At 45.5% G+C, this 24,323-nt stretch overlaps 7 protein-coding genes across 13 annotated transcripts; 5 read left to right on the forward strand and 2 right to left on the reverse strand.

The window, feature by feature from the left end:
* Nucleotides 1-3,604: 3,604 nt before the first annotated feature.
* FOXG_04692 (uncharacterized protein) lies at nt 3,605-6,943 on the reverse strand (the record flags this gene model as incomplete). The annotated part of the gene is made up of 1 exon (XM_018382720.1): nt 3,605-6,943. One exon carries the CDS (start codon nt 6,941-6,943, stop codon nt 3,605-3,607), a length of 3,339 nt encoding a protein of 1,112 aa, XP_018239496.1.
* Nucleotides 6,944-7,918: 975 nt separating this feature from the next.
* FOXG_18885 (uncharacterized protein) lies at nt 7,919-8,738 on the forward strand (the record flags this gene model as incomplete). The annotated part of the gene is made up of 3 exons (XM_018399027.1): nt 7,919-7,996; nt 8,053-8,294; nt 8,347-8,738. The coding sequence occupies exons 2-3, from the start codon at nt 8,123-8,125 to the stop codon at nt 8,736-8,738; spliced, it is 564 nt and encodes a 187-aa protein (XP_018239497.1). The 5' UTR covers nt 7,919-7,996; nt 8,053-8,122.
* Nucleotides 8,739-9,608: 870 nt separating this feature from the next.
* FOXG_04693 (uncharacterized protein) lies at nt 9,609-13,756 on the reverse strand. Of its 7 annotated transcripts, XM_018382721.1 has the most exons (14): nt 12,842-13,756; nt 12,731-12,783; nt 12,190-12,662; nt 12,080-12,135; nt 11,803-12,017; nt 11,605-11,747; nt 11,188-11,554; nt 11,060-11,132; nt 10,945-11,003; nt 10,879-10,888; nt 10,612-10,818; nt 10,436-10,547; nt 10,266-10,357; nt 9,609-10,129 (listed from the first exon to the last, which is right to left on the reverse strand). In XM_018382721.1, the coding sequence occupies exons 1-14, from the start codon at nt 13,701-13,703 to the stop codon at nt 9,804-9,806; spliced, it is 3,048 nt and encodes a 1,015-aa protein (XP_018239498.1). In that variant the 5' UTR covers nt 13,704-13,756; the 3' UTR covers nt 9,609-9,803. The 7 variants fall into 7 exon arrangements, with proteins under 7 accessions (XP_018239498.1, XP_018239499.1, XP_018239501.1 ...); XM_018382722.1 differs by having other exon boundaries at nt 9,609-10,357; XM_018382724.1 differs by having other exon boundaries at nt 10,436-10,818.
* A 1,180-nt stretch (nt 13,757-14,936) lies between these two features.
* Nucleotides 14,937-16,963, forward strand: FOXG_04694 (uncharacterized protein; the record flags this gene model as incomplete). Its single annotated transcript, XM_018382728.1, has 4 exons — nt 14,937-14,995; nt 15,407-15,477; nt 15,730-15,997; nt 16,111-16,963. 4 exons carry the CDS (start codon nt 14,937-14,939, stop codon nt 16,961-16,963), a joined length of 1,251 nt encoding a protein of 416 aa, XP_018239505.1.
* An 831-nt stretch (nt 16,964-17,794) lies between these two features.
* On the forward strand, nt 17,795-18,777 carry FOXG_04695 (uncharacterized protein). Its single transcript, XM_018382729.1, has 2 exons — nt 17,795-17,886; nt 17,941-18,777. The coding sequence occupies exons 1-2, from the start codon at nt 17,860-17,862 to the stop codon at nt 18,511-18,513; spliced, it is 600 nt and encodes a 199-aa protein (XP_018239506.1). The 5' UTR covers nt 17,795-17,859; the 3' UTR covers nt 18,514-18,777.
* A 464-nt stretch (nt 18,778-19,241) lies between these two features.
* FOXG_04696 (uncharacterized protein) lies at nt 19,242-20,186 on the forward strand. The gene is made up of 3 exons (XM_018382730.1): nt 19,242-19,301; nt 19,379-19,785; nt 19,849-20,186. The coding sequence occupies exons 1-3, from the start codon at nt 19,265-19,267 to the stop codon at nt 20,179-20,181; spliced, it is 777 nt and encodes a 258-aa protein (XP_018239507.1). The 5' UTR covers nt 19,242-19,264; the 3' UTR covers nt 20,182-20,186.
* Nucleotides 20,187-20,837: 651 nt separating this feature from the next.
* FOXG_04697 (uncharacterized protein) lies at nt 20,838-22,604 on the forward strand. Its single transcript, XM_018382731.1, has 2 exons — nt 20,838-21,116; nt 21,207-22,604. The coding sequence occupies exons 1-2, from the start codon at nt 20,997-20,999 to the stop codon at nt 22,506-22,508; spliced, it is 1,422 nt and encodes a 473-aa protein (XP_018239508.1). The 5' UTR covers nt 20,838-20,996; the 3' UTR covers nt 22,509-22,604.
* Nucleotides 22,605-24,323: the final 1,719 nt, after the last annotated feature.

The raw sequence follows: 24,323 nt of genomic DNA on the forward strand, positions 1-24,323 counted from the left end.
CTACACAGTATAATGAGTGCTGATAGGAAGTTTGAGATTAAGAGGGTAGAAACTAGCAGGGGTGTAGCGTTTGAGAAAACAACCAGCTGAAAATTTACGGTACATGGACGAACCTAGGGTAGACATGGTCGTAAATAATTCTAAATGTCTATAACAAATACAAATAAAAAATCAGCGATGATTTTAGGATAAATTAATATGACTACTGATACTTATAACGTTATACTTTGTTTGATGTCCTTTCTTGTTGGGGGGGGGTTTTTCTTTTATCCTTCCTTGGCTTGATAAGCTAAGTGATTTCTTTAATAAAATAAGATATTTGTCGATATTGTTTTTCATATTCCACTGTCAAACATCGAAATCATAATGATATGAAGTAAAACGAGATACCTGACGCTCGATTTATGCCATGGCCGAGGGCTGAGAGATATTGAACGATGAATTCTTCAGTCCTGCAAATATCGTGACTTTCCTGTAGGAGTTTTGATTGATCACGAGTCACCTTGAGCGCCAAGCTAGCAGGCAGAGGAAATTAGGGAAAACGTCTTGACTCGTGTATTAAATAAGGAAAGGAGTGACTCTAATGAACCTTGATGCGTAGTCGTAATTTTTGTACGGTCATTGTATATTGTATGGCATCTCCAGACTCGTTATTCTTAGACTGGATGCGACTTTACTCCCAACCCTAGCATCCTGGTCAATTTATCGGCAGGGTTGGGTAGAGTGGGGTCTGTACGTTCAGTTATTCGATATTCTATTGGTTCGGTGGGTCGACCGTTCAGTTAAACGCAATACCATTGGTCTTCGGTATCAGTCACTAAAAAATGTAGGATAGACGTACTGACAAAGGATAACACGATTTAGACATTATAATACCTGGCTGATGCGAGGTACCATGGTTTCATTGGGCTATATAGAGTAATATTTATTGGGCCTTTATTTAAACTGACATTATATGGTCGCCATCGGTGTAAGGATCGAAGGAAGCTAGATTCTAGCTGGTATCTTTTCTGTGTCTTCTAGGACCTTTACAAATAGTGAATCTAGTTGAAGAACAGTGCGATGATTCTCAACGCTAAGTGCTGTATAGACAATTGTCGAGAACAAATGGAAAAAAATCGGGCATCGAGAAGAGCAATTGTTGAGAGTATTGAGTACTGACACAGGTGCTCGAAGTAAGGTTAGCTGAGAGTGGATAGTGGAGACATACGTTCAGTTATTCTTGATAGGATTGGCCGCAATGGCAAGCCACTTGCAGGGTTGTAACGGTACGTACCGAGCAACGTTTGGGTCTAGAGTTAGAAAACCTCTGAGAATGGGAAGGAAAGTACGAAGAAATGCGCAACACGGATCTAAAATGTCTAAAACGAGTGATAGTGGTTGAATTACATTCTGGGCTATCGTTGGACATGACTTACACATCATCTTTCGCAGTGGCGGATTTGTTGTGGATTTTTATCTGTGGTATTGACCTGCGACTGAAATCTCACTGACATTCATGACCATCTCAACCCTGCCCTTACTTACAACACTGATGCTGTGGCCTGCATGGCAATTAAACCTTATTATTTTCTTTTTTTTTTTTTTCGGCAGTTACAGGTTTATGGGTTGCCAGTATCACAGTGTGCACTGGTCCGCATAGGCCAAGAGGTAAAAAAAAAAAACAGTTTCTTGCAACATCAATTAGCTTAAAGGCCTTATAGATAAGAAGCAAGAAATAACTAAAAGCAAGATACTTATTAGTGGTTTTTGAGTCTACTGCATATGTAATGATGTTATTGTAAGGAAAAAGTTTACAGTTGGCGTCTCTCGTGAGTGGTATTATGATCGTGCATTTACTATATAGTATACTGATCGTATGTATTGATATGCCATGGAGCTGGTATGCTGAATTATCAGATTCGTTGCATCACGAATTATGTTAGTAAAGCTATCTATGTCGTTCAAGATTGAAAGGTAGATTCCAGTGGTTGGCTTTTCGCGCTAAACCCAATTGAATTAAATGTGAGCCAAGACTTCCAGGCCGATCCCGCGCTATACCTAATTGAATTAAATGTGAGCCAAGACTTCTAGGTGGAGCATCACGACCATCAACCTCATTTCCATCATTACATTTTAAAACTCCATAAGTAATTCCAGAAAATAGCTATTAAGTCTGGGAAACCTTTAATTAGCTTGAAATGGTCTATTTGAGATTGTGGGTATAAGATATTATTATATTTTGAGAAAAGTGTACCCTGAACTCACGAACTTTTTGGCTAACCCTTACTCCCATATCCATGAGTAAGTTTGTGATAGCCATGCAAGACGTTTTGACGGAACAAATACAGGCACCGCTGGGTATGTGTTAGCATGGAAATTGCTGAAGAGGGGGGGACCACCTTTGTCGTAAAACTCGCAAATCCACCATAAATCGCTCGAATCAGAATGCGTCTGTTTCACGTAGTCTTTCAAGGCCTCGATGCGATGCTGGCCAGCCATGAGCTCGGGCCTCTCGTCAATGAAATCGGCCCAGTTTCTAAACGATAACACATATTGACGTCGGTCCTGGATATGGCTCTGATTGGTATCTGGGAGGGCGTTGATGATCATCTTTTGAACGGCGGCGGCACTGCAGGAGACCTGGATGTAGTGCTGCTCAGCTCGACGTGCGAGGCCACCATTCTGGAAAGAGCGACAAAGATGGGCGACATGGTTGCGGTCGAGGGGCCTGTTACTGCCGCGAGACCAGGAGAAGTCGAGGAGATGGATGGGTAGCTCAGCGACGGCAAGGCGGTAGGGCTCCGCCTGTTTCCTCAGGGAATCGACCTCGGTGAAGGTTTGTGGAGCAGGCTTTGGGGATTTGGCGGGCTTGGATGGTGACGGTGGTGGTGATGATGATGATGGGATGTCGTTGACGACGGGGGTAAGGGAGGGAGAAGTGGATGGATGATGGGGTTCATGAGAAGGGTGGATAGGTGTAGTTTTCCGGCGCTTGGAGGGCCGGGGATTCGTGTTAGATTTGGGAGGCAGAGGGCGACCAATTTTGATCATGGTGGTGGTGAGGATGATGAGGGCAGTGGATTGGTATATATTATGTATGATGTATATTTTATCGTTACTTTGTTCCCAAGTTAGGTGAGATGTGGGAAGGAATAGTTGAGGGGAGAGAAAGAGGATATGGATGAAAGTATGAGGAGTATTATTATATCGAATGGGAGACGGGAGAGGATACAGGGATCAGAAAGGCGACCAATCAAAGAAAGGTAGGAGACAAAGAAGGGAGGGCGAATGAAAAGTGCGGAGAGGGAAATAGAAGGTTAAAAGTTTAGAGGGAGGATGGGGCGCACGGACACTTAAACCTGGGATTGAGATATGAATTGGCAAAAGTTTTGGAGGATTGAGGGTGCACGGACACCTGAACCCAGGTTCAAAGAATGAATTGGCAAAAGTTTTGGGAAAGGTATGGTGCACGGACACCTAAACCTAGGTTTAGGCGGGTCTGGTGTAGAAAAAATGGCAAGTTTACTAGCAAGGTTATAAAAATGTAGAGACCTATAAGTAAAAAGGTCTAAATATTTATGACTTGTAACCCTAACCAGGACCCCTTCGGCGTGTTTTTTGACTACAATTCATCAACCACTATCCTGTCTAGCTGCTGCCGACTGCATAGTTGGTTGGCATACTCGAGGAAGCTTTCTGTGCAAGCTGCCTCGGCCGATACGATAACGATAGGCGCCGATCTCCTCGAGCCCGGGTGCCAGATGTGATGCTTCAACGCAACCTTATCGAGGCGTCCGAGCATATTACCGGAAAGGGCTACGGTGGGAAGGATCAGTATGGTTGTTGCAGAACCCTCCAATGCAGCCCCGACCATGAAAATCAACGTCTTGCCAGACCCTGTCGCAAGAACAACGACGACCTGTTCGGGTGCGTGTAGACCCACCGTCGCTAGCAAGGCATCCCGCTGACCAGGACGGCGTAGCTGTAGATCGGGGTCGTTATATAAGCGGCGAGCGACTGACGTAATGCCGTCTTCCCTAGCAACCGGTCTTGTACGAAACTGCGTCTTCTTGCACGCACTGAGCAGTGACCCTTGTGCCTGTGCCTCCGAGACCGTCCGTGGCCGCTTACCCTGGAGCACACTATCGATGCGGAATAGAGACCGCCAGCTCTGCGACGCTCGGTAAGCACGGTGGAGTGAGTTTGTCACAGTCAGGGTCGTGCTGCCGGCATAGGCAAAGTTAAACGTGCGGAAGCTGTGATTGCTCATGCCGGCGAGGTCTGCCAGCTCTGTCTCGTCTTCGACCTCGTCCAGCGTGGCGATCTCATGCAGGTGAAAATTGGCTTGCTCCTTGGGGCTGAACTTCTCTTTCGTGATGGAGGCAGCAACTTGGCGCCACCACGCCACCTGGAACTGGGGAACTTCGGCACGCGTACATGCCCTCCGGAGGCATGATGACACCATACCATCCCTCCACACCTCGCCACCAAGCTTCGACCATAGATAGGGCGACAGTAGGGCTCCGGGCTTGCTCTGGCGCAGGAAGACCTGGCGCAGTGGCGGTACAAACGCAAGGTAGGTTAGGAGGAGATCTCCAACGGCGGGAGGTAAGAATCTGATGTTATCTTTTTCGGCCCCGGTCCGTTCCTGGCTCTTGTGATACCGCACATGTATCATAACCAACTTCTCCCATATTAGCACGGATCGGCGACGAGGGCCTGTATTAATGTATGTAATAGAGAGCAGCTCTGGGGATCGTAGCGGAGGACCAGGGAGGATTTGGATGAGCGTTAACATCCTCCTTAAGAACTCTTGGACATGTGCCTCGTAGATGGCCATCGCTTTAGGGCAGAGGCAAGTCCTACCACCACTGCCGCCGCCGCCGCCGCTTTTCCTCAACCCCCTCTGGTCTGGTCGTATAAATACCCTGCGTAAGGACGCCCTACCTTCAATCTGCCGGAGTAGGGCATCGTGCGTCCCCGCCAGTATCTCCCTGTTCCTACTATCTGTCATCCATGAAGCACCGTAGTCCTCCAGATCTAGGTCGTCGTTCAGCCTCCACGCCTCAATTGGAGCAACATCCTCCATTCCGAATAGCAGCTCGTCATATAGGAGAGAGTGTGCCTGACGGAACTCAGATAGGGCCAGCTGTGATACCTGTTCCATGCGCAGCTGCTTTCCCATATAGTCGACCGTCTCTCCATCGAGAGACCAGCGGGCCTGATGTGTAGCAAGTTCGGTGCTGGATGCCACGAAGAGATATAGTCGCCACTGCAATATATGACCGTAGGGCGTCTCTGTCATTTGCTGGAAGTATTTCTTACACATCTGGTCGAGCAGGTCGGGAATTCTATCTTCGTCGTCCTGCTTCTGAAAGCATATAAAGTCAAATAGGATAAGTTGAGCAGTCCAGGTGAGCGCCGATAGGTTGCTGTTAAAGTTACCTGGCTTATGCCAGGTACATAGCCTCCGCTGCTCCTTGTCCGACTGGCGCGTCCAGCTCTTCTTCCGGCTCTTCATAGCGCTGAAGCTCAGTATAGCAGACCGGAATGGCCTGCTCCCGACGGTCTGGCAGATAAGGGAGATGCAAAACTTGCGGATGGCATGCTTAAGCTCACAGTCGCCATCAACAACGCCATTGCCCTCGTTGCAATTGTCAGCGTGATCGTGATCGTCGTCGTCGTCGTCGTCGTCGTCGTCGCTATTCTTGCCATCCTTCCCTCTTGCCATCTTATCCTGCCTCCGTAATATACTGATGATGTTCTTCATAGCCTGCTGCTGCATAGAGGTCGCTTCGATGGTGTCTCTCGGTACTATCTGATCGTCACGCTCTCGGGTGAAATGTCCGTCGGCACGGAACACTGTGCGGTAGTAGTATGCGAGGAGCTGCTTTTGTATCCGAAAGTAGGAGGTCAAGCTCGACTCATTCTTGAAGCTGCGGAATTTATCGGCCTTGATGCTGCTTAGCTTGCTATCCTCACCACGGAAATTACTTAGTCTTTTTGCCCGCTGCTGTGTCATCTTTCGCTCGGGCGATTTGTCACTGCATAACCTATATGCATCCCGGAGCATGCCCTCTGCCGCAGCGAGGATGCGCCTGAGGTCTGTAGCGGTTCGACCGGTGCCATCTCCCTTGTTCTCGTCGTCATCGTTGTGGTCGTCGTCGTCCTCGTCATCCTCACTACAGATACCGTCGTCCAGTGGGTCTATGCTTCTCGGCAAGGCATATGACGATATGATCTCGGTGTCACGAAGTCCCCGTAGATGTGTGGGAAATCCGGTATGGATGAGCCAGGGCACCCGATCTGCTCGCGACTCATCGATTCCTTCAACTACACTGGCCTTCTCTTCGACATCGCGCGAAGCTCGGATGACGTCTGCCTTTAGGTCCTCAAACAGCTTCCCTTCTTCCTGCGACGACGGAGATATGGGTAGTGAACTCCCCAGTGTTGGTGGTCCCGATACCGCCCCTGCTGCTCCTGCTGCTCCTGTCCTTGGCGATATTGAAGGATCATCGATGACGAAGTAGTCGATAAGCCCCTTTGCGGTGAAATATGTTTGTAGACGGCACGATCTCCAGAGTGATCTGTCGTCGGTGTACTGTGAGGCCCTCTTGCCATGCGCTGGCATATGGTCGTGCATCTTTTCGATGCGGCGTGTGCAGTAGTCGCACTCGGCATCATCAGTGCAGCAGATGTACCCTTCGTAAACGGTAAGCCCCTCTATTGGTCGACATGGTCGCTTCCTATCAACCCGCCACTGCCGTAGCTCGTCGACTGGGCGTAGCGAGTAGCTCGAGAGCTGCTCGATGGTCAGCCGCAGCTCTTCACCTCTCATCCGGTGCGGCTGGGCCCGCAGGTGGCTCTTCCAGCTCGTCGGTCTCGGCACCAGACATGTGCCGCAGGGCCGGCAGACTATGACCCGGTGGTCGGGATCATAGGTAAAGCTGTCGAGACCCATTGTATATATTTACCGTGCGAATGATATTAAGGTAGGCCGTAGTTATAGACAAAATATGAGTGATGATATGTGCGGGAAGTAAGTGGTCGATGGATATTATATAATATTATAAATGATATTTATTGTTGTATATATATATTTATTGATTGATATTGATGTCGATGTTGGTCGATGGATTGATTGATCTAATATATTCTTCTGACCATTAGGCTTGTTTATTTGTTTGTTTGCTTGTTTACCTTGCCTCTAGGTTCTGCTTCCCCTGCTTAGCTTTTGCTTCTTAGTGAAGTGACCAAACTTTCTTTTCTTTTTCCCTCTCTCGTTTTCCCTGGATAATATGTGATAGGCCTTATCGATAGAGGGCTGGCTGGCCGGCTGGCTGGCGGTTCATTTGGTTTTTCTTTTTCTTTCTGGTTATGCTGGGAAATTATTTTCTTTTTGGACCAATCACCGTCCACTCTTTCACTGAAATCCTCTTTCACTTCACTTTGCTCTGACCCCTGCCGACGCCATGTCACTTCCCCCGCACATTTCGCCGTGCCGGTTACCTCCCCAACCTGGCAGGGGTCTCCTCTTTCACTGAAAGAGTCCCGAGCCATAGCGGCTAGAACTTCTAACTATCTCTTTATATAACTTCTAGTTATTCCTTTTTATAGCTTTTAGTTATCTCTTTATATAACTTCTAGCTATCTCTTTATATAGCTTCTAGCTATCTCTTTTATATATCTTCTAGCTATCTCTTTTATATAGCTTCTAGCTATCTCTTTTATATAGCTTCTAGCTATCTCTTTTATATAGCTTCTAGCTATCTCTTTTATCTCTTTTATCTCTTTTATACGAGTTATATAGTATTGTCAACGATGCATTACGACGATTATATATGGGACCTATGGAGACCAGTGGGAAGTCCGACGAAACGCTTACTTCTGTCCTTCAGCTAGATAGCAGACTAACTAAGTGGGCTCGTTCGATACCTGAGCAACTGAGTTGCGCCTTTAAGCCAGACGACGAAGATTTTATTTTCCAACGACAGCGGATCGTACTACGGGCCCGGTAAGTCACATACTGCCCCATCATTTACTTTCATACATCTGATTGGGCGGGTTAAGATACCTCCATGCAAGAATATTGGTACTTCGCCCAGTAGTTGCCGAGCATTATTTGAAGCAAGCAAAACCAATGGACCTTCAACAGCATCCTAGAACAGACGAAAGCGTATCAAAGAAGCTAATCGATGAGTGTTTTGCCCTTTGTTTCGAAGCGGCGCACGAGACTATCGATATTCTTCATCAGAATCTGGATCTTGAAACGGTAACAGGACCAGTCCCTGCATGGTGGTTTGCGGTTCTATGTAAGACCTAAATCACGATTGTCACCGATTGACTGTAGCTAAATGCCTCTAGTCGTGTATACAGCAGCGACAGTGCTACTCGCCAAGCGACTCAGACCTGAGAGCTACGATGCCTCCTTGTTTGAGCCGTGGCCGATTCCCACTGGATGGAACCAAGCTATCGAGTTGCTAAAAGCATATGCGCGTGTAGGCGAATCAGCCGAACGTTGCGTGGCAGCATTAGAAATACTGGCATCGAGAATAATGGACAAGTCTGGGGTCGAGGAGGATCTCAATGGACAGCAGTCACTGGAAGAGACTCAGGAGTCAATCATAGTCCAAAACCCCGCAGGTGAACTTCCAGGTTTCAGGGGTCCTTCAATCAATTTCGATTTTGATGGAATGGACTTTGACATCAACGATATGTTTTGGCTTAATTCCTCTGCTGCAGATATTCTGTTTTAATAGTACTAATTGAATCTCCATTTGCAATAGGGAGCGTTTGACAAGCCTCTTACTTCCAGATCAAAGTAACCTCTAAGTCAAACCACTAGAAGCCCCCAAGCTAACCGTCTCCAGCATCAGGTCCTATAGTTCATTCTCCTTTTTCTTTTATTCAGGATGGCTTGATTGTGCCACAGAGTATAGTTATACCCTAAAGTGAAGCCCTTATTTATTAAGTATAACAATAGCATGCATGATAAGTAGGCGAAACACTCTCTTTATTACTTACCTAGGCTATATCTCTTATTTCAGCCTATTTCTCTATTTATTCGTTTTTATCCTTTTTTTACCCCTCTTTTTATCTCTCCTTTTACCTCTCTTTTTTATCTCCTTTATTTCCCATTTTTACTTATATTCCTATTTCCTTATTATTATTTTTTAGAAAAATCTCTTCTTCTTCTTAATTAGCTATATATCTTAATTAAAAAGAAAACACAAAGGCAAGGATAGCTTAAATAATTAATACTAACCCTGTCCTAACATTATAATACTTAGCCTTTTAGATTTTAGAGATACTTAGATATAGCTTTTAAGGCTAATTTATAAACTTAAAAAAAAAGAATAATAGTATTATATTAAACTCCTATATAAAATAAAGGTAAAATATCTAATTTACTATTATAATAAGTAATAAGGTAAATAGATATAGTTTTTTATTACTTAGGGGGCTAAGGATTTATATTAAATAATTTACTATTATAATAATTAGTAGGGGTAATAGGCCATGGGTTGGGGTCGAAAGGAGTGCTTTAGGTGGCTAGAAATTTACTAGTTATAGGAATGTGTATTAGATTCAACTCCTTTAAATAGAGCATAGTAGAACTGCTGGCAGCTTACATCTCAGAAGTTTAACTACTAAGATAATACAATCATATATGCAGTTAATTGTTAAGAGTGACACTATTAGACGGGACGGCATGACAAAAGTTTTAACAAGCCTCGAGCTCAGACACTTTGTTCTAAAATTCTGAAATTCTAAAATTTATTCCCAGCTATAATTTCACAATATGTATATATATCTAGAGCCTAAATTGCCTCTAAGCTCTGCAGTAGATACTTATGTTGCTGCTTTAAACTCTCAATCTCTTTTGCGAAATCCCTTATCTTAGTCTGTCTTTCTCTGTCATGAGTTGCTAGGTTTACTTCCGATCTTTCATAGTATTGAAGAGCGATATCTAAATCAGTTTTAACAACTTTAAAGACATCACTCAGCAAGCTGGTAAGCCTTCCCGAGGTTTCTGTGATTAACTGACTCATTCTGTCGGAGATTGCGATGGACATTTTTGGGAATATGACTCCCTCTTCAATATATCCTTGGATGATCGACTTTTGACGTGCAGCCTTACCGTCACCTTCTCAAAATTTCCTCTGTTAGCTTCCAAAACTTAGGAAAGAGCTACCCGCACAAATATAGACTATCGTGTTGAGAGGTGCATTGCTCAACTGAGAGCTTTCATAGGGAGTGATTCGAGGGAAAGATACACATACCTTTTTGACTAGCCGCAGACCGATACTGGGGAATCATGTCTTGAAGCACATAGGAGTTGTAATTCGATTCCGACGCGTACCTTCGTATCACTCTGCAAAATTATTAGCGATGTCCTACGGTGATAATTTCTGACGCTCTGCCAGGAGACAAGACGGAGAATTCATCCTACCTAACTTCCGCATGTAATCTCCTTTCTTCTCTGCTCATCTTATACTTAAGATTTTCGATTTGAGCATTAATACTTTGAGCAATTGGGTTGACATGCTGCGGAGGAAGCGAATCTGTAAAGAAATATATCCTTAGCTTCTCTAGACATCCTTCAAGGGCTGACAATAGTGGACTAACGAGATAAACCAGATTTCAAGGAGTCCAAAAGACTCATCGCACCGTGGAGCACGGCTGAGAATAAATCTGTCACCTCTTCTTCCACAATGTCCCATTGGCCTTCAAGCTCCATTCGCATCTTCCAGATAATTTTTGCGTTCCAGTTCTCGCGCCCTCGTTTCGGTGTCTGGTGATCACCGTAGTTAAGACACCATGCGTTGTACTGACCTGTGATCGTTTTGTTAGCGGTATGTCTTCATAAGTCTGTGGGTCCATGTGCTGAATTACTCCAGTGCCACTGGGAAGCAAAGTTAGCTATGTGTCCAGGACGCGATACGATGCTCTTCAACTCACAGTTGTCCACACCAAACCTTCCTTACTAGCAGCTTGATCCCAATGATAGTCTCTCTGACCTTGAGACAAATTTGATTAGGTTTTTCTCATGTACGATTCACCAACTAGTACGTACCAAAGAAGGTCATTATCTGCTCTTGGAAGCATTCAGTAAAGTCCTGCCGGAAGGTCGCGACTAGATTTGGAATCTGTACGCTGATTCAGTATCATTTGATAGGATGAAAGGTACACCCATAAACCTACCTGATCTAAAGCCTCTTTCGCCTTTGCGCGGACGGAGTCATCTAGCTCTTCAATCTTGTCTGGCTCGTCAAGCGAGCTGTTCGCCCACAGATCAAGCGAATTCAGAAGCGCAGATAGTCTAGACCTAAGATAATGTTTCGCTTCATTCAACTGAGCATCTGCAGTCAGTGTGTGACAGAAACGTCGAAGGTCTGGAATACCGCTTGCATCCACAAATGTGTTGTTTCCTTTAGGGCAATACTTTTCGTACCACTTGTTGGACACGCAGAATACATCCAAGTTTCTGCCATCCATCTCTGACGAGTAACCTGTTTGGAGATTTCTTTTGACATGCTCATTCCGCGCTTGGACTAAGAGAAGCTCCTGCCTATGCGGGTGTTAGTACAACTTGGGGGATCAAAATAGGACATGACTAACTGTTTTTTGGCATCCTTCTTTCTTTTTCTGTCCCCCGAGGACTTTGCCGTATCAATCTCACTATCTAGGCTTTCCATAGTAGCAATCGAGATAGCCTTGTTTGGACCGCAAAATTCACGTCTTGCTGTCACAAGGTTGATTTCCTGATTGAAGATGTTAGTGTCCCGAACTACCATCAAAAAGACAACATAGCATTACCTCTGACTTAGTACAAACAACTGCAACGTTCAACCTTTTTGCGCCAGAATCTTCCCACTCTGTTGGCATATGGCGAGATAAAACGTAAAAGAGCGAATATTTGAGGGATTGGTCGGTGATGGCACGGGATATCTTAGCAACAATTATAATGTTGTCACATTTCATGAGATAATCTTGAGTGGCTCGAACCCTCGCCAGATTCGTGTCTTGGAGTCCTGTAGTAGAGTTTGTCGGTCAATCGTATGCTCACAAAGGAAATGGGTTGGGGCAAAATTACCAGGCAGATCCGCAAGGACAACTCCAGTCTTGAGTACTTGGGAGTTGAGATATACGCTGCAGAAGTGATATGTCAGACATTATTGCCAAAGCGACGATGAGATCACTTACCGAATGATTTTAGTGAATGGCCAAAATTTGTCTTGCATAAATAGTTTCGTATGCTCAACACATTCGTCGGCTGTCTGCGCTGTTGATGTCCAAAACCCGTCAATGCCGCCAGCCGGCCACTCAATCTCCTGAGCCCACTCAATGAGCTGACCTGTGATCCTCTCCAGAGCCCCATTGGACATATCTTGGGCAAACTTCCTCGTGAACTGCCTTTTGTGTTTGAACGCTGCATGCAGAGCAGACCATGCCTGTTCGGATTCTCTCATGTAGCGGTTGTAATCTTGTTCCGAGGTCTCATCCGACTCGACACCAGGAAGAAACAGCTGTCTGTAGCTCCACAGAAGTTCTTGTATCATATCCCGGATCTCAGGGGCTGAAAGATACTCGACATCGATGGTGATCGGGGCAGTATGTCCTGCTTTCTTCTGTCGATATTCAGTAACGACTGAGGTGCAGGCGGATCCGATGTCGCCCTGCAATTTGAACTTGCATTAGTACCTATCGAATTTAACGGTTTCAGAATCATTTCGTGATAACATACTGTTTGAGCAACACCAGGAAAGTGAAGCAGTGAATTGATCAGACTACTCTTTCCTAAAACGTAATATCGGTGTCAGTGTTGAAAAACACGGATTCGTTAAGAACTTCTTACCTTCTCCCGAATCGCCCAGTACGGCAATTGTGCGTGTGTCACTACCCTGGAATTGTTGCAGGTCTTTTGCGTCATCCAAAAACTTGCTAACATCTGAGTCAAGAATGCCCGGGTTCCCGGCTTGCATCTTTTCAATTGCCTTTACAGCCTTCTGGGCTATGTTGGGGCCTTCTTTCAATGCATCTTGAAAGACGGAAGTAAATAGAGCATGAGGAAATGCTAATTCTGTTCTAGTATCATAAGGAATGACAAGCGCTGGTGGCTCTGGATTTGGGGACGCCATATAATTTGAGTCCAGCGTTTCCAGCTGTGTTCGGCTTGGAGTTGAAACAGTTGATGATACAAATGACAAAGATCGCTGTCTACTGTCCGACGCTGGACTAAATAGGGAATTGAAGGAGAATGGAGGTACCTGAGAATTGCTTGTAGATTGTGCTCGGGTAGTTCTTGCAGGTGGAGTCATGAAAGACGAAAACAGCTGAGAAGACTGTTGTTGTGGAGGTGTTGCGCGAGAAGGCAAAGGCGAAGGCGAGCGTGAAGGAAGAGGTGTCATATTATGGAGCGACTGGAATGAGAACGGCTGGGTCTGAAGTGATGAACAATCTTGGTCATCGCCCCCGAATTGTAAGACGTTTCTGGAGCTGACATTTTGGTTCGGAGACTGCTGGCCGAAAACAAAAACGCCATCAGATGAAGAAGAAGGACCAGGACCAGAACTAGGTGAAGAAAATGAGAGGTCAAATGTCCTTGGGGATGAACGCCCGGGAGTGGATTGGCTCCCATTTTCAGCGGAGCTCGGATGATCTGCAAGTGACAAGCCCTTGAAGAGGGTTGATGGTGGGTTTAACGAGGAATTGGCCATGATGTGGTATGGGTTAGTATGTGAAGAATATAGAGTGACTTCTACCTTTGCGAATAAAAGGTAGGACAAAAGAGAAGGGAAAGAGGGGTTGGGGCTCTCCATAAGATAAATACCTCGTAAGGGGATGTTCTCACCAGGATACAAATGTGTTGGTTGTGGTTCTTATGCATGTTGGTTCGACATTGTCCAGAAAAAGCAGCTAAAGGTTTCAGCCCACACTAACGCAGCCAATTGAAGAAATTCATCGTCGTCATTTGGCCAGTACCATGTCCATCGAGCTATAATCCCAGTTCAAGCTAGCCAATGACACGCAGACCAGAGAGCCCTTAAGTCAGATATCTCGACGCCGTGCCGGGCTCTCTTTCGCTTTGACCTCTAGTTTATCGCTCCGATCCTGAAAATATCTCATATCTCATACCATACCAGAATCAGGTGGGGAGCCCCTGCAGCCGGTTTCCAAAGGCCATAGCCGCTTTCCTCATATCACTATAAATAGCTACACGATTCATAATCATATTTACATCGGTATGACGCGTGTTTTGCGAAGGGGTTAGAGGAAGAAGGTTTGGGTTAGTTAAATAAGAATATTAATAAAACCCAAGTTTGCCCAACTGTTTTTTTTGCTAATCTTGCTTTTAATTTTAGACGTAAAGCTCAGGCAAGTTATATACCTTACTATATAATTTAATCAATATAAGCTGCCACAGACATTGCGAGACGCAGTTATAGTTACCCGTTGTATTGGAATACGGTATATATGAATTGATTCTCTATGTATCATCCAGCACGGAGACGATGACAAAAATCAGGAAGTGGAGGCCAAGAAGGTGGGGGCCAGTGTATGAGCGTGCTCTTCTCACTTTGTCAGTGACTGGCTGTTCTGGCGTCACCCAAAGCTTTATTGGCATTCGGAAATTGTCCTTGGAAGTTGATATACAAGTCAACCAGGTTTCTTGGGCCACATGGAGTGGGGGCACGGCTCAAGTCTTCTTTCGACAGCGACTAGCCCATACTGCCATCGTGTCGGAGAACTCAGAGAGCATTAAGGCCTATCCCTTGCTTTCTCGAGGCTGGAATTTCCAGAAACGACTCTTGGAGACCAGAACATTACATATCCTCCCATATGAACTCTTATGGGAATGTAAGTGCGAATATTGGTGTGAGTGTATGAGTGTCCTCACAGACTAGATCTGGAAGTTAGGTCAAATGAGAGGCTCAAATTTCAACAACATAATGGCAAGGCCGTTATTGGTCGAGAATCTAATCAGAATTTGGCAGACTCTAGTTGAACAGTACTCGAGACGATCCCTTACGAAACTGCATGATAGGCTGCAAGCCTTTTCCGACGTTATTAAAAGGTTCTCCAGAAGTCGGAGTGGTCTTGATGATTTCCAAATGTGACGATAACTGTGCAGGTCTTTGGAATACATTTTACACGAGCTTACGGTGGAGAACAGGAAGAAGACAAAATGTTCGTATAGTGGTTCAATAGAACACCACCTCCCCTGTGTGTTGTGTTATCATCCTTTCCCTGTTATAGATTTTAATCAAGATCATTCCACAACCCTCTGACATGCGCGCGCATGGGTAACACTAAGTCTCTTACTGGCGGCTGACTGAGCCCTACTTAAAGGCGATATGACACTTCTATCCTGCAACCTGTGCTCTCGAACAAATACCCCTCGTCTGTACCCTTCTCACAGGAAAAAGCGAACGCTCAAGTTACAACTCCAGCACAGAGCGAACCAGCGAAATGGCGCCATTCAGCAATGCGGTACGAGTCTGCGAGATTACAAAGGCTGGCATGGGCAATCCTATATTAATGGCGGCCACAGACCAGACGTCCGATATAGTTTCTGCACAAAAACAGGGCCACCATGGACATGAACTTGAATCGACAACTACCGACGACCCAAACACAGAGGACAACATTCTGCCAGAAAATTCGAGTACCGCGATGAAGGATCTCGGCAACGTCCACGCCCTGACGCAAAGCGCTTCTTTTGATGACCGGAACTTGAATCAGATCAATTCGATCGACCCACTCGAACTTGGAACTGGGACGGCTCGAAACTCCTAAACAAAACGCTGTTCTCGATAACCTATCCACCCCGTGGAATTCTGAGTATTTTTTGGCACGCTTATAGCCCGGGCATGTCATCATGGAACCCCGGGCCAGACCAGGTCAGTCCAGAGAGCTCGGGGGAAGGAGCTGTGGACAGTTCCAACAACACACTCCACACACCAGGGCCTAGTACAGCGGTAGGCATTTCGGGTGCTTTATTTGAGGAATTGTGAGCCTTAATCCTCCTCCCCGTCGATTGTAGCAGTTTTTCTAAACCTCCTCGAGAGTAAAGCTGTACTTCGATAAGGTCCATTGTTTCGTCCCAATACTTCACCGGCCAAGGTTCTACGAGCAGTACTTTTCTGGTAACTCGTCGATACCTGATGATGCTGCAAGACTGTTGCGAGATTCACTTCTCGTGAATGCGATGCTCGCCCTGGTGGCAAGATTCTCATCAGCACCCCATTTAAACCAAAAGCCGAACGTGGATAAGGGCGAGGAGTTCGCGGAATCTGCAAAGGACATGTACTACTACCTTCGAGCGGCTCAGAAGAACACCCTAGAGTTTCTGCAGGTCTGCACACTGTTAGCATTTCAGCTTTACTTGCACGGCCCCACTACCGAAGGATGGATGGTCATCGGCACTTGCACCCGGCTCGCGAATGAGCTGGGTCTACATGCTATCGACTTCGAAAGTGAGAGCGATGTTTTCAGTCCAGTCTCATTGGAATGGAGCAAGAAAGAGGGGTTACGCCGTGTCTGGTGGTCTGTCTGGGAGCTGGACACGTTCTCAGCCGCGGTCGCCTGCCGTCCACACACCATAGATAGGATGACTATGCAAGTCAAGCTTCCCGTCTCTGACAAGAACTGGTTTGCAGACATGCTCGTGGAGTCGTCCATAATCAATCACGACCCTGTCCACTCTTGGCACACCCTAAGGGATTGTCCAAACCAGGACGAGAGGGCATGGTTCCTACTCATCAATTATCTCTTGCTCACCGCGCATGACCTGGGCCAGCAGCAAAACTTGCAACGCAAGGAGATTCAAGAGATTGAAAAAGTCATATCTTGCTATATTCTTATCCTCCCTCCCCAATTCAACTTATTGGAGGACTTGAATCCCTCATCGTTCAGGCCAAATCGCGTTTCTAACTTTAATTGGATCATCGTCACCAACATCATGCTACAAGGGTAATGTTATTTCTATCGGATGTCTATGCCCGGATGAAACTGATTCTTGGAATTTAGTTGTCGAGTCTTTGCCAAACTTCTTCACGATGATGCTTCAACTCCCAGATTCTGGAGCTCATCGAGAAACTTGTTGACCCCACTGGCCGCAGAGTCGCAGTTCGGTGCCCCGGAGGCTAGATACCACATCTACACGGATCAGATTATTCGCATTATTCGAATGTGGCCGCCCGAGTTCATCCCTTACGCCTCTCCTTTCATCGGCTGTCTTGTACTTGGACCAGCAGCATTGCACTTGCGGGTCGCAATGGGACACAGACAGGCAGCGGGGGATAGATCCGACGCAGCAAGTTTGGAGGAGGAACTTCTGAAGCTCGCCTTATCACACATAGCGATGTATTGCAGGTTTGGCGCCTTGTTATTAGGTATACTGGGCTCTACTTAGTTAGTACGTCACCTGCTAACATTAAATAGACTTCGCCAATTCAATTACTACAGCAAAACAGTTAGAATAATTAGACCAATATTAAAAAAAAGTCTTATTACTATTAAATATTTACTTCTTAAATATCTATAATATATATAATAAGTATACTAATTAGATAAATATATTAATTATTATATAATTAAAAATAAGCTTGCCTTAATATATATAATAAATAATCCTTGTTTATATTAATAATATACTAATATTTAGCTAACCTATTAAATTTATTATATGTTATATCCTATGACCTATTTAACCCTCTTTATGCCGCTGATGTCGACGTCATGACTTCAGGTCTTTAACTTTAGGCAACTAAACTTATATAAAACTTAATATATTTTCTTCCTAAACCCCGCGATTACCCCTCTTCTATCCCAGATCACGCGCAGTCGCGCTCTCGTGGTCCCAATTTTCCAATGCATTGGTGTGAACTATGCGAGCATGTATGTAAGTATCCCTTGATGTGTTTGATACGAGCTGACAGATCATGGTGAAAGTTCAACATTCCGAGCCAGCCTGTCGTTTTCACTAAACCTGCCGATTCAATTGCTGCGCCATTTGACGATATCCATGTCCATGCAGAGGCACAATCGCAGCTGGACTATGAAGGCGAACTCTGCTTCATCTTTGGCAAGGACTGTAAGGATGTAACCGAGAGTAACGCGATGGACTGCGTTCTTGGCTATACAATCGGCAATGACCTCTCGGCACGAAACTACATACCGCAAGAGATTTCCGGGTTCCAGATGAGCTATGGAAAGTCCTTTGACGCCTTTGCGCCATTTGGGCCGTATATTGTCCACCCTCGAATTGTCGGCGACCCGCATCAGCTCCAGCTCACAACAAAAGTAAATGGCGAAATACGGCAGGATGAGAAGACAAGCGACATGATCTGGAAGATTCGTCAAATCATTCCGCACCTTACCCGCGGCAGGACGGTTCGAGCTGGAACGGTTTGCATGACAGGGACACCCTCTGGAGTCGGATGGTTTATGCACCCAACTGGCTATGTCAAACACGGTGATGAGGTAGAAGTTACGATAGAGAAGCTAGGATCTATTAAAAATTAAATCTTCTTCTTATAGGGCCTTATATTGGAGACACTTTAGCGGTAGCCGAACAGTGGTCGTTATCAAGGCTGATATTAGTCCATGTGGCTGGGTTTGTGTATTGAGGCTATTGTGTAAAAGATTCTGGAGGGGTGCTGCCCTAGCACGAAACCTACACTGCTCGACCACCACGTATACCCCATGTGCAGGTCATATTGTTGTTTACCTAGGTTGCTCGCTTATTACCACTGTCGAGTCGAGCAGCGAGGCTTGTCTTGTCTCGTCTGGTCTTCCGTGAGTGCCGGCATTTTCGCATGACTCGGATGCTCTCGGTTTCATGGCCACGGCAATTACTATAACCACGTGCCAAAAGTCTGACGTCACGACCCACCGGCCCTGCTTCTCACGAGAGGAAACTAACAATCCGTTCGGCATTACCTTAGTCGTCCCTTTTCGGCGCTACCTCACTCGCGCGGTTCCGCCCTTGATGCTAAAGGCACGGACCGGCATTTTCTCGAGTCGCCGTCCGGCCGCCATACAGCTCGCGTTTCCATGGTCCAGTTCGAACGCACGCATGTTTGGCCATTGTGTATCCCGCCCCAACATGATGCCCTATCGCCCCAAATGATGTGTAGCAAACAGCCAGCGTTTCCCATCGTAACATATAAATCCCCTTCGTCGGTCGTCAATCTCTTGACGTTCACAGCTCACTGAGAATCAACAATTGGAGGACACTGATTTTCGTCCGTGGTTCTTAATTCGTGCAACTTTCATGATGGAAAAGACTCTTGAGGGAAAGGTCGCTCTGGGTGCGTGCAAAGCTTTGCATTGAACGATTAACTGACATCGTATTCCACCGTTGATGATGATGCTAATTCTGGTGTAGTCACCGGCTCTAGTCGTGGAATCGGAGCAGCCATCGCAACTCGCCTAGCCAAACACGGCGCCAAGCTGGTCATCAACTATGTCTCCTCAGCATCTGCAGCAGAATCTGTAGCCGAAAATATTCGCAGCTTGGGTGTCGAGGCTATCGCCATCAAAGCTGATGTATCCAAGCGGAAGGAAATTGCCGCCATGTTCCAGAAGATCAAAGACGAATTTGGCAGACTAGATATCGTGATGAGTAACTCGGGTATTGAACATTTTGGTGACCTAGAGTCAGTCACGGATGAGGAGATTGATAAGGTTCTTGGGGTCAACGTCAAGGCCCAGTTCGTTATGGCGCAGCAAGCGTACAAGCATCTAGAAGATGAAGGACGACTGATCCTCATCTCTTCTATCTCTGCTGTCTGGGTACGTTCGTCTTAACATTCACTTTGGTCTCCACCACTCTCCGAAGCTAATATTGTTCGACAGGGTGTTCCCAGACATGCTTTGTATTCGGCTTCTAAGGCTGCCGTGCAGGGTATGGTCAAGTGTCTTGCTTGGGACTTCGGCAGCAGAGGCATCACTGTTAACTGCATCGCCCCCAAGACAGATATGTACGCCGAGGCCGCGGCGAAGTATCTCAAGGGTGGTGATAAGATGAGTATCGAGGAAGTGGATGGAAAGATCTCTGAGATGAGTCCTTTGGGAAGACCTGGCTTCCCCAATGACATTGCAGGAGTTATTGCCATGTTGGCAAGCCCTGAGGCGCAATGGATCACTGGTCAGACGATCCACGCAAGCGGTGGAGCTCATATGGGGTAGACAGGAAGGTGCCTTTCAGATTGAATAAATCTGAATATTGGCATACAATATATCTTACTGCTATCGTTGCAATTGAATCTCTAAAGCTATGGGGCAGAATAAGCTGCTGTCAACTTGACGATCCCCAGTGTTCGCGAAGCCTCAAAAGCAATGGGCACGGAGCACGCCTCACCGATAAACTATGTACCACGTAGCACACATCCGACACCATCCGTGGCTCAAGCGCAGAGTCTGTATGAGGTCGGGTGATCGAGTGAAAACATGACAGTACCATTTGAAGAGCGGGCGCTTCGGAGTACAGTACATCACCATATGGCCAAAACTTTGAGGTGAAGAGCGGGCGCCAATCGCCGTTGAGAGATGGGACCCCCCCCAATTCCTCCGTATTTAAGCGTTACGAAAAATGCAAAGAGACTTCCTCCAATACCTATCGTGTATTGCCTACACTGGGCGGTTGCCACTGAATGGGATGCTGGTAGACCTGTCCGTGCGCCAAGCCAAGAAAAGCAGAAACTTTAATCTTTCTTATCAGATGATGATGAGATGACTTAATAGACGTAGCTCAGCCACCTAGGAAGCCCGAGGCCAATAGTCAGAAGTTAATTACATGCGATTGGGATCCCCATCTTGCTGACATTTTCACATGTCTGCGGCGTCAAAGCTATCTGATACTGTAGCGCTACGGCCGCAGATGCCAATTTCAGCTCCTTAAATGAGGTCTCTCTCTCCCGTTCATCCATGCCGCGTCTCACGCCTCCGCAAAATCCTGATGGTCTTGTTGATAAACGTGAGAGCGGAAAACTTCGTTGACCAAAATGAGCGGCATTTTTAACCAGCTTCGACAAGACATCACAGCTGGTGATGTGCTCTTGCCTGGCGATGCAGGTTACCAAGAAAGTTTGAAGCGATGGAGTGACAGCTGTGAGAAGCCGGCGGTACGCATCAGACCTGAACAGTGATACCTTTTAAGTTGCTTCTCAGTTGTCAAGGGGCGCAGAAGGAGTGCTGATGATAAGCATCTTCAGGCAGTAGTAATAAGGGCGACGAGCCCCGAAGAGGTGTCCACTGCGATTCGGTTTGCGACATCCCACAACGTCCCATTGACGGCTCGCGGCGGCGGGCATTCGACCAGCGGGGCTTCATCCTCCGATGGCGGGATGGTAATAGACCTGACGCGGATGCGGAATGTCAGCGTGGACCCGGCCGGTCGAACAGTAACGTACGAGGGTGGGTGCTTATTTGGGGACGTCGACTCGGCGCTAGCTGGCCACGGGCTGGCCACTGTTGGCGGAATCTACAACCAAACAGGTGTGGGCGGACTGGTTCTTGGAGGTGGCCATGGTTTCTTGACTGCGCGTCACGGTCTGGCTATTGATAATCTTGTCTCAGTCGAGATGGTTCTAGCGGACGGGTCCATTGCCGAGGTGTCAGAGACCGAGAAGCCTGATCTGTTTTGGGCGGTGCGAGGCGCAGGAGCCCAGTTTGGCATTGTTACACGATTCACGTCGCGGGCACACCCGCAAGGCGATGTTTGGGGGGGTGCCCTGTTGTTCACGTTGGACAAGGTGCCAGAGCTAGTAGCTTTTGCAAACGAGTTTCACAACCGCTGCGCGACTGACCACAACTACATGATCGCCTTCGGATGTGCGCCACCGGAATACATAACACCGGCGGCCATGACAGGCGTCTTTTACAACGGTCCTGCGGCAGAGGCAGAGAAATTCTTCGCACCCTTGCTGGCGCTCGGTCCTATTGCCAATTTAACCGGGATGATGCCCTATCCAACGGCGAATACACTCTTCAACCCAAGGTTCGAAGGACCGGGACGCAAGCTGATGGGCAGCTGTACCGTATTGATGCCACTCGATGCCAATAGTATTGGAGAGGCCGGGCGACGGTTCCTGGACTTCACCACCTCTCACAGCGATATGACAAAATCAGTCCTGGCCTTCGAGTTCTTCCCCACGACGGCCATTCAGGCCACTCCGCATGACGCAACCGCATTCGCTAACCGCGGCAAGCACTACATAGCCGTGATGGCGCTCATGTACGATAACGCATCTCATGATGCTAAAGTTCGTGCCTTTAAGCGCGAGTTGTTTAATTATATTACCACCACTTGCGGCTACCACGGCAAACGGGCCCCGGGTGATCCCGCCCCGTTTTATGTTAACCTGGAGCATGAGTCTTTGACACCCGAAGATGCTTTCGGCGACCATGTCAAACGACTGCGCGAGCTTAAGCGCAGGTACGACCCAGAGAATGTCTTCTATAAATGGAATTGTGTAATAGTGGAACCTGGAACCTCCACCAGCGGCCAGGCATGATGTTATTCATACATTAAGGGACTGATGCAAATTGATTGGAAGGAGCTATAAGGCTATAGCTAGTCCAAGGAAAAGATGCAAAGTAATAGGGAGGAGTTTTCCTGTTACGCATTGCAAATGCTTATTATATCAGGGAAGTGATAATTGAATAATAATAGCAGGCTAAATAATTACTATGCAGTAATATAATACTTTACTTTACTTAGTTTTAGGCTTCTTGAAATAACCCAAAATTAAGTCTCTGACATGCTGCAAAGCTTTATAATATTAACTATTCTATGCTCTTCTTTAAATACTATAGTATATAAGCATAAGATTATTAAATTATCAAATTATATAAATTATCCGACCTAGAGGAATAAATTACTATTTAATTTATTCTTGACGTAGATTTATAGGTATTCCTATTATAATTATATAATATAAAAGTAATAGCTAATTAGTTACTTATTAATTATATTATATTATTTATTAATAAGTATCAGGCTATAGGCTTTATTAAGTAATATAAAAAGCTTAAAATATTTTTCTTTTATAAATATAATTATTAAAAAGCTAAGGATAAAGATTTAATTATTATTTATAATTAGTTTAACGTGGTTAATAGGCGAGTCGACCATCTAAGCGAGCCGACTACTGCATTGTATAGCTAAAAATAGCTTACCCTATAGGAGCTTATACCTTAAATAAAATAGTTAAAAATATAAAAAAAATACTTTATATAATAGTATAATTAGCTTTATTAAATAATATTTCTTTAAGATTTTTAGCTATTTTATTTTATATAGAAAACCTTAAAATATAGTGTATTTTATAGTGTAAATAGACTTTAAAGTTTATAGCTATATAAGAATTTTCTAAAAATCTAATAAAATTTATTTAGCTTATATTTATAGTAATTAAGATACTATTAAAGTCTTAGCTATTTTGAGCTTAAATTGAATTCTTTAGAATCTTTTAAAATCCCGGGTTTAAGGTAGAAATAAAAGTGGTCGGCTCGCTAGTCTGGCCGGCTCGCTTATTAACCACGTTAATATTTAATTAAATAATACCTAGAACTTTAATAAAAATTAATTTATAATACTTAAAATATTAAATATTAATAAATACTTATTTTTTTTATTAAGCTTATAAGCTAGCCTTAAAAGATATAAACCCTAACCCTTATGTTACCATATGAATTTTACAGAGCTTGCCATTGGGGCCGAGAGATCGCCGCTACTAGCAATTAATACCAGCAGGTCATGGATAACACCAGCCAATGTAGACATCCACAAATAAACACAAGTTCGGTCTTTCCGTGCCATGCTAAAACCTACTACCCCTGGGGTAGAGTGTCTGTGAAAACGTTGCGGTCAGGTAGACTTCGCGTGGAAACGTTGCAGCTGACAATCTCTTAAACCCGAGCCAATCATAAAATAATGTCGATTCCGAGTGAGCGCCATTCGGTAAATGCCATTTCCTGCCACACTGTACTGTTGACAGTACTGATTCCCGATTATTTAAAACTTCCTAGCTTATCAGTATCATGTCTGTAAGCGCTATACCTTCAAGAACACCGATCTCATCAATCATTTGGCATATTATTGCTATGACACAGATACAAGTCGTACTCATGATATCAGATCAGTCTATGCTACTCACAATTCGACCGTAACATGCTGAATCGGGTTAGCCCTTGATGATGTGGTGTGTAAAAGGCCCCGTGCGTTCGACAGCGGTGCAGTGAAAATTATGAATATCCAAGTGAAAGACATTCCCGAACTACAACGCATACTTAACGCGAGTATATTCTCTCACCCGTGTTCAGCTCCT

Source organism: Fusarium oxysporum, chromosome 7 (assembly GCF_000149955.1).
Source record: "Fusarium oxysporum f. sp. lycopersici 4287 chromosome 7, whole genome shotgun sequence".
Lineage (NCBI taxonomy): Eukaryota > Fungi > Ascomycota > Sordariomycetes > Hypocreales > Nectriaceae > Fusarium > Fusarium oxysporum.